The 9,222-nt window shown below is 43.4% G+C and overlaps 1 protein-coding gene across 2 annotated transcripts in view; it reads left to right on the top strand.

The window, feature by feature from the left end:
• The window catches only part of ESF1 (ESF1 nucleolar pre-rRNA processing protein homolog), a 66,721-nt gene that overhangs the window by 113 nt on the left and 57,386 nt on the right, over window positions 1-9,222 (top strand). Inside the window, exons 1-4 of one of the 2 annotated variants that reach the window (XM_054022138.1) lie at window positions 9-120; window positions 1,892-1,930; window positions 2,077-2,781; window positions 6,032-6,321. In XM_054022138.1, coding sequence (XP_053878113.1) covers window positions 2,109-2,781; window positions 6,032-6,321 — 963 coding nt within the window. In that variant the 5' untranslated portion in view covers window positions 9-120; window positions 1,892-1,930; window positions 2,077-2,108. Of the gene's footprint in view, window positions 1-8; window positions 121-1,891; window positions 1,931-2,076; window positions 2,782-6,031; window positions 6,322-9,222 lie in introns of those variants that run through there. The other variant, XM_054022139.1, reaches the window with a different exon arrangement.

Raw genomic sequence — 9,222 nt, 5'->3', positions numbered from 1 at the left:
AATTCCAGAGACGCGCACGGTCGGGTATTTGTCCTGTCCGAGTCTCCGTCGTGCAAGCGCACGTTTAGTTGCTGTTAGGCGGCGCGCGCGATAGAGGTGGCGTTGGGCAAGCGGCAGCAGGTGAGTGGAGTTGGTAGGGCCGAGCTGTTAGTCGGGAGCGCGTGGTCCCCAGGGGATATGTCACCCCCCCCCCCCGCGGTCGCGTGGCCGGCTGAGGAGGCGCTGGGGTGAACCCGTTCGGGGAAGGCCCCGTGGTCAGCTGAGGGAGGCGGGGGCATTGCCCGCCCGGGCCACGCCGCGAACCTGCGGGCCCGGGCCGCCGCCTGTACCTGCTTCCGAGCCGCCGCGGCACAGACCTGCTGGCTGGGCCAAACCTGGGCCAGGCTCGGGGAGCGGTTTGTTTACCCACCCCCGGGAAGTGACTCGCGATCGAAGTGACCCCCCCCCGCCCCACACACCCCCCCCCCGCCCCACACACACACACCCCCCCCCCGCCCCACACACACACCCCCCCCCCCGCCCCACACACACACCCCCCCCCCCCCGCCCCACACACACACCCCCCCCCCCCGCCCCACACACACACACACCCCCCCCGCCCCACACACCCCCCCCCCCCCCGCCCCACACACACACACCCCCCCCCCGCCCCACACACACACACCCCCCCCCGCCCCACACACACACCCCCCCCCCCCGCCCCACACACACACCCCCCCCCCCCGCCCCACACACACACACACCCCCCCCGCCCCACACACCCCCCCCCCCCCGCCCCACACACACACACACCCCCCCCGCCCCACACACCCCCCCCCCGCCCCACACACACACACCCCCCCCCGCCCCACACACACACCCCCCGATGCTGCGCCGGCTGAAGTCGCGCTGCCCTGGCGGAGATCCCCGCGCGGTTTCAGACAGGCCAGTCGGATGGACGAGAGCAGGGAGCCGGGACACGGCTGCCCTAGTGATTGCAAAGACAAGCTGCGTGAGGTAATATCTTCCACTGGACCAACCTCTGTTAGTGAGAGAGACCTGCAGAAGAGCTCTGCAGAGCTCCGTAACTCGTCTCTCACCAACAGAAGTTGGTCCAATAAAAGAGATTCCCTCCTCCATTGTGTCTCTGATATCCTGGGGCAAACACGGCGACAACAACAGGGCAAATAGTAAGATTATGCAGCTGTTCAGCGTTAGAGCTGGGCTTGTTCGTGCTTCCAGACTTCTTAATAGTCAGTTTCCTGCAGTGTGTGTGGGAATCCAGGGCTGGTGGTGAATCACTAGGAGAAAGGGTAACTGCTAAAGGAGCTAGGGTACTTCTCACATATCTTCATTCATTGGTTAGGGAAGTATTTTGATACCAATGTTCCTCAGTATAATTTGGTTACTCATTGTCATCCTCCTCACAGTCAGAGTGAACTATAAGGGGGAAAGAGGAATTATAGAAGGAAGCTGGTGAAAGAGGATAATTATAAATCCTTAATTCTAGAACTAGATGCTTACTGTGCTATAGTACAGTTACTTAAGGGAGAGCCCCCATTCTAACTACAGAACATGCCTTGGTAAAGTCAGGTAAGCAGAATAGCGGTTATTTACCTAAATGTGCTTACTGTACACAAACATTTTCTTTTTAAAATGCGCTGATAAGCAATTTACTTAGCATATGTTTTTTAAAAAACAGAAGACTCGGGTTCTCATCTCTAAAAATAATAAATTCAAACCTAAATAGTAAGAAAACAAAAATATTATTGCAAAAGCACAAAATTTGGCATGATGATTTGAACAGACATAGAACCTGAACCTACTTTTTACTCTTTTATTATTATTATTATTATTATTATTATTTTGAATTGAGGTCTTTTTAAATAGGAATTTTTTTCCTCTCTTCCAGCCTTGCTTCATTCCTTCCTGACATCCAAAAAATATAGAGGTCAGTAAATATTGCGTGCTCTGTTACCTTTAACACAACATTTATATAACTTATTTTAGTAATATGCATTAAAGTAGGATTTTATTTTGTTAACATTTATATTAAGCAACAAATGGTTTATTGGTCTGTGTATTTTTACATTTTAGGTTTATCAAGTTCTGATCCAAAATTGTCAAAAATGGCATTCAAGAAGGAACTGACTAGCGATCAGCGGTTTAGCCATGTTACAAAGGACCCTAGGTTTTGGGAAATGCCAGAAAAAGACCGCAAAATCAAGATTGACAAAAGATTTCGGGCTATGTTTCATGACAAGAAGTTTAAGTTGAAATATACTATTGATAAAAGAGGCCGCCCTATTAACCACAGCTCTACAGAGGATCTGAAACGGTTTTATGATCTTTCAGATTCAGACTCTGATCTTTCAGGAGCTGACACCAAAGTATTTGCTGGAAAGAAAATGAAGAAAAAAAAGTCAAAATCGAAAGGAGGAATAGACTCTGGGAAACTGCTTGACAAACCTACTGAAGGGGAAAGCAAAATAGTTAATCAGGAAATGGGCCACAAGTGTGGAGCTCCATTGAAATCTGATGACTCCCAGAATGGACAGAAAAGCATCATGAGGATTGCCAGCTCATGTAGCTCAAAGTTGAAAAAGGACTGTAAGAAAATGAATGTAGAAATTGATCCTACACAGGATGATAAAGGACTTGCATGGAAAGGGAAAAATAAACAAATTGTCGTGAGCTCAGATTCATCTCTAAGCAAACAGGAGACTTCAAAAGCAAGTAGTACTAAATCAGTCAAGGCTCCCAAAACAAAGTTTTCTTTAGAGGAAAAGAAAACTGAATCAGGTTTGTTAAATTTAAGGAACATGTTATATCTTTTTTTAAAAGTATGTATTTGTCTTTTGCAAGGTCAGACAAAGTGGGTGAGGACATCTTATTGGACCAACTTGAAAGATCAGTCATTTAAACAACTGATCTAGCCTTTTCTGCTTTTAAATAACTCTTCTATATGTGCAGTTTCATCTTATTGGGAGAGACTAATTTTTAAACAAGGCCAGTGGTAAAGCTGTTTACACATTTGTTAAAACAGTTTGAAAGAATAAAATGGTAAAGACATCTATCAGTACATTCACCAAGGGAATTAGGAAGAAAGTTAAGGGCCTGATCCTGCAAACAAAAATTGCTTTTAGCATGTGAGCAACTTTGATCAATATTCCTATGTGTTCATAGTTTTAGGCCCTTACTTTGGGAAGAATGCTGTTTCAAAAGAGAACTGGTATAGATTATTAATTCATTGCACTAAGAAAAGGGAAAAGCATACCTTACAAAAATATAGAAAATGTGTATGTTTCTATAGCGTACTGTCAGAATCATTTTTAATTGCTGCAATCTTATTTCAGAACTTGAAATTGATGATGCAGTTTTGGTGTAATGTCCTGTGTATGAATACGTGTGTTCTCTTATTTAGGATTAAAACTATCCTGATGTTGAGACTTGAGGAAGGAAAAATTTAAAATATTCAGAGCATTTTGGAACAAATTGCATATTTGGTACTAAATAGTAAAGCAGTTAAATGCTTCTTGATCCAAAAGTCTGAGATTGAAGATGTGATATGCTTTTAAATTTTTTGGCAAAAAACATACTAGAATGAAATAACGTTCATACTGTTACTAGAAAGGATGACTGGGCAGGAGTGTTGATTTTCACGTGTTCAAACTTTGAATTATTATTGTCTTAATGAAGTAGCAATATATTGTAACATCGCCATAGCCACCAAAGATTTTGTGGTTGTCACTAGGGTGACCAGACGTCTCAATAAAATTGGGACCTTCCCGATATTTGGGTGGTTGTCCTGATATTTCACTCCGCTCTGCCAGTGGAAACCCCCCCCCCCCCCCCCCCCCCCGGTGTCCCGATATTTTCTTCATCTTATCTGGTCACCCTAGTTGTCGCTATGCTGCACCCTGTAGCCATGATGCTTTGTAGTTGTAGCAGGATAGAATTCGATTCTTCTGCTTCAGAAGCACAGATGCCCACCCATCATTTGAGCTAAGGGAGAATCTCCTTTAGGAGTTGTCAAGGCTGATTCCCCACTCTAGCACTTTGAGTGCAAAAGGTGGGGGCCTGCGAGGATTTATTAAATTCCTAAGGTCACAGCTTCTCTCCGACCTTGGATGGATAGATGCTGCCACCACCCAAGTGCAAAAAAACAACAACCTCTTTTGAGAACCCAGGAAGGAACACTTGGGAATTCCTTCCTGTGAGGTACCCTCAAGCCCTTTCACCCCTCCTTCCCGGGAAGAGCTGAGAAAGAAAGCAAAGGAAATCAACTGTTGCCACTAGCTAATTAAACAACATATGCACAAACGTTGTAGGGACACACAAATCTAATCCTGTCAAAAGCAACAAAGAGTCCTGTAGCACCTTAAAGACTAACAGACTTATTGGAGCATAAGCTTTCGTGGGTGAATGTCCACTTCGTCAGATGCTTGTAATGGAAATTTCCAGAGGCAGGTATAAATATACAGGCGAGAATCAGTCTGGAGATAACGAGGTTTGTTCAATCAGGGAGGATGAGGCCCTCTTCAATCAATCCTGTTCTTAAAAAAGGTAAATTTTTATTAAACCCAAAAAGAAAGGAAATACATTTGGAACTTAGGCTTTTTGCTAGATCTTAAAAGTACCAATTACAAAAATTAAGCATCAAGATAGCTCTCTTGAGGTTCAGCTTAAAGGTGACAAGCAGAACAAAAGCATCTGGGGTTAACACAGAGGAGTCCACAAGGCAATAAGAAATAAAAGCAATAACCCTAATCACATCTTCCTAGACATTCCCTGATGACTTACATATTTGGGGTTTCAGATAAGTAGGGTTGAGGGTATGATTTGATGCTTTTTCGTACCTAGTTTTAAAGCTTCTCACAGCATAACTGCTGCCCTGCTCCCCTCTTTCCCGGAGAACAACAACAGACACAAAGGGAAAGCTTTTTTCCCAATTTTAAAAAGTTCTAGTCCTCCCATTGGCTTTTTTGGTCAGGTGCCCACTCACTTCCCTTTACCTGTGGACTTGTTAACCCTTTACAGGTAAAGCAAGTAGAGAACAGTTACGGTGTTTTATAGCTAGCTGGCTGGCTGGGTCTCCCTAAAAGGGAGCTCCCTCTTCTCCACCCCACCCCCATTTATCACAGGAGTACTGGGTCTTTGAGACACCGTTCAGAAATTCTGATTCTGTTCAGATGAGGAAAGATACAACTACATCTCAGATAGTTTAGTACAGAATCTCAGAATCCTGTTTTATCATAACTTTATCAGAATTTTTGTGATGCTCCCCAGAGATATCTGGGGTCCTGAACCACCTCACTATCACCTGCCTTCGTCTATGCCTGCTGTGGATCAACTCCCTGAGTCCACCAGCCTCTTGCAACACAAGCCCTGCCTTCCAGGCCTCTGCAGGCTGCATTCTCTCTGTGTGGGTCGAGATAGTACACATTAAGCCCCAAGTCCTCGGGGTATTCCCTGCAACATCCAGCTTCTTCTCTACAGAACACTCACAGAATTACCAGGCATAGACAGTTTAAGACACTGTGACGTTCTTTGGTGAACCAGAATATACATACCAGAATCAGGAGATTTCTGCAGCCCCTTGTCCGTTGCCATTAAGAGCTTCTTGGGTCACAATATTTCTGTTTAATTCAGTGTTCCAATTTAATTAATTGGAGTGTTGAAATCCAAGTAACTCTATCTGTAATGACTCAGTCTTTTGGGGTATTCTTTTCCCATTTTGTCTGATGTAATCTCTCCAGCTGTCATAGATTTTATATAAAATAATACAGCTATATAAAAATATATTTTTAAAAAAGAAACAATCATAACATAGTAATAACTTAGACTGTAGCTTCTTGCAGCAGGAACCAAGTTATCATTTTCTACATAAAGCACCATACACACTTATGGAACAGCATACACATATAAATAATATTAAATCTGATATTTACCTTTTCCGTGAATAAAGCTGCTATTGCATATGAATAAAGTAACATCAACAAAAGCCAGTTAGATGAAATTTCTAAAAATGAAGACTATTTTGATTATGCAGAATCCAAAGATGACGGAGAAACAGGAGAGGAAGAGGAGTCGGAAGATGACGGAGAAACAGGAGGGGAAGAGGAGTCGGAAGATGACGGAGAAACAGGAGAGGAAGATAGTGATGATGATTCAGAAGAAGATGAAAGTGACAGTGGGCCTGATCTGGCTAGGGGGAAAGGAAATATTGAAACCAGTTCTGAAGATGAAGAGGAAGATGATATGTCTGAAATATTTCCAAAGGAGCCAGAGATCGAGCATGCCTGGAGAGAACTGCATACGGATGCTCCTCGTGCAGATGAGGTAACATTTTGGAATAGTCAGTGATAGTATAGTATACAGAATAGACTAGAGGATATTTCTGTGAGTGGAAAAATTGTTATGAAATGACTGTAACACATCAATCAAATGAATAGAGTGGCAACATTTTAATTGTAGCTATCAAGCAATTAAATTAATTGCAATTAATCGCACTGTTAATAGAATGCCATTTATTTAAATATTTTTGGGTGTGTACTACATTTTCAAATACATTGATTTAAATTACAACAGAATACAAAGTGTATAGTGCTCACTTTATATGACTATTTTTTATTACAAATATTTGCACTGTAAAAAAAAAAAAAGGTATTTCAGTTCACCTCATACAAATACTATAGTGCAATCTCTTTATCATGAAAGTGCAACTTACAAATGTAGGTTTTTTTTGGTTACATAACTGCACTTGTATGAGGTGAATTGAAAAATACTGTTTCTTTTGTTTATAATTTTTACAATGCAAATATTTGTAATAAAAATGTGAAGTGAGCACTGTTCACTTTGTATTCTGTGTTGTAATTGAAATCAATATATTTGAAAATGTAGACAAACATCCACAAATATTTAATAAATTTCCATTGGCATTCTATTGCTTAACAGTGTGATTAAAAGTGCAATTCATTGCAATTATTTTTTTGAGTTAATCGCATGAGTTAACTGTGATTAATCAACAGCCCTATTTATTATTTATACTATTTAGTATGTCTCCTTTAGAGGAGCCTTGGCTTATTGAAGGGGTAAGATTTTTTTTTATCTCAAAAAATCAGTATTCTAGAGATGAGAGGGGTGTGAGTTGCACAGGAGAAGGGTGAATTCTTGATGCTGCTCCTGTTGTATTGGGTTTCTGAGCTCACCAGGCTTGCCTCCTGTCCAAAGAGGAAGAGAGTTTGATCTTAGAAATCTGCATTGGGGGGGAAGCAATGACTTGGGCAGGAGGAGTGTCTGGGAGGACGGGGTTACAGCGGTGGGGGAGCAGGCAATGACTTGTGAGGGAGGTATCTTGCTGCTGCCTCTGGAAGCGTGGTTTCTGGTACTGAACTTGTTAGGCTCTCCTTAATGAGTGAGGCGGGCTCCTTTCAGCTGAGCGCACCTCGTTTGCAAGGGTGAGTGGATTTTACCTCAGGGACTGGGCATGTGGCAGGGGAGGAGAGGCTGATGCAGGGAGGCTGAACTTGCCAGGCTCCTGCTCTCTATGGGGTGCCCTTGGAGTGAGGGGCTGGTCAGGGGCTTTGGGGCATGGTGTGGTGGTGGGATCAGTCCCCGGAGTGAAGGGCATGCCAAGGGTGGTGCAGGGTCGGTCCCCAGAGCGAGGGGCACGGTGAGGGTGGGATCAGTTCCCAGACTGAGGGGCCAGCGGAGGCATTGGAGCATGGTGTGGGACCGTGTGTGTGTGTGTTGGTCTCCAGAGTGAGGGGATGGCCACAGAGGGTTGGTCCCCTGAGCGAGGGGGCGGCCAGGGGCATTGGGGCATGGTACAGGGCTAGGGGGGAGGCATTGGGGTATGGCAGGGTCAGGATTCCTACCTCTCTGCCAGAGCTGGGATAGGAGCCACTTTCCTCTTCTCTCCCCTCCCTGCTGTCCGGTGGCAGATTGGGTTACTGCGCCTGACCAGACACTGTCAGGTCCATCCACAGCTGATGCCTCCCTCCCTGCCCAGATGCATGAGATTAACACCATTAAAAAAATTAACAAGTTAATTTTGTTTTCAGTTAATCACAGGCATTAACTGAGATTAATCGACAGCCCTACTAATTACTTATTAGTTCGTAGTATTCCTTTGCTTGAAACAATTAGACACGTTGGCTGCCTAAAAGTGAGCAATTTAGTGCTAATGCGAGATGCATCAGTTCAGTTAATTTCTACATCTCTCGATGATCGTGCTCTTGGTCCTTTGCTGGAAGGAGGGTTTCCTGTTGTTCGATTATGACCTCTGAAGCTTATTTCGACAGAGTTTAAAAGTCTGTTCACCATTAGTGTGCTGGAAGCTTTCTCTGGTAAGTGTTGGGAGGTCTTCTCTAGGCCAGTGGTTCTCAGCTATGGGTACATGTACCCCTGTGGGTACACAGAGGTCTTCCAGGGGGTACATCAACTCATCCAGGTATTTGCCTAGTTTTCATAAAAAGTATTAGTGAGGTCAGTACTAACTTAAATTTCATACCGACAATGATTTGTTTATACTGCTCTATATACTATACACTGAAATACTTATATTCCAATTGATTTATTTTATAATTACATGGTAAAAATGAAAAAGTAAGTAATTTTTCAATAACAGTGTGCTGTGACACTGTTGTATTTTTATGTCTGATTGTGTAAGCAAGTAGTTTTTAAGAGAGGTGTAATTTGGGGGTACGTGAGACAAATCAGACTCCTGAAAGGGGTATAGTAGTCTGGAAAGGTTGAGAGCCACTGTTCTAGGCCATTTATCAGATTTTAAGGTTTTATTTTTTTAAAAGTTATTGTTCCAAAGGCAACCTTTCAAATTTGTTTTGTAATGTTGTCTGTCATCAAATGCAGACAGACATCCCTGGTCCCTCTGCGGCTGATCATACTCAGTCATACTTTCTGTAATGGTGCTGAAAATAATGTTGTCCCCTCTGCGCTAGCAGTTAACCTTTTTTCCAACATTACTTCAGGGGGACCTGTTGCTGTCAACTCTTGTCAGGAAGGGATCTATAGAGCACATTTTATGTTTGAAAAATAGTAAAGCCCGTTTATTGAACACTTCTGTTTGCTCTGTAGTCACTGTTTAAGAACCATGGAAGCGTCAGTGATATCAAGTGTTGTGGGAGATGTCATTCTCATGTTGTTCTCTAAAGTTCAACACAGTGTGACTTCATCAAAGGATAGTAACTGGAAAATAAGATGTTTCCTCTCAGCAATCAG

Source organism: Malaclemys terrapin, chromosome 3 (assembly GCF_027887155.1).
Source record: "Malaclemys terrapin pileata isolate rMalTer1 chromosome 3, rMalTer1.hap1, whole genome shotgun sequence".
Classification (NCBI taxonomy): domain Eukaryota; kingdom Metazoa; phylum Chordata; order Testudines; family Emydidae; genus Malaclemys; species Malaclemys terrapin.
This window is presented reverse-complemented; position numbering and strand designations above follow the sequence as displayed.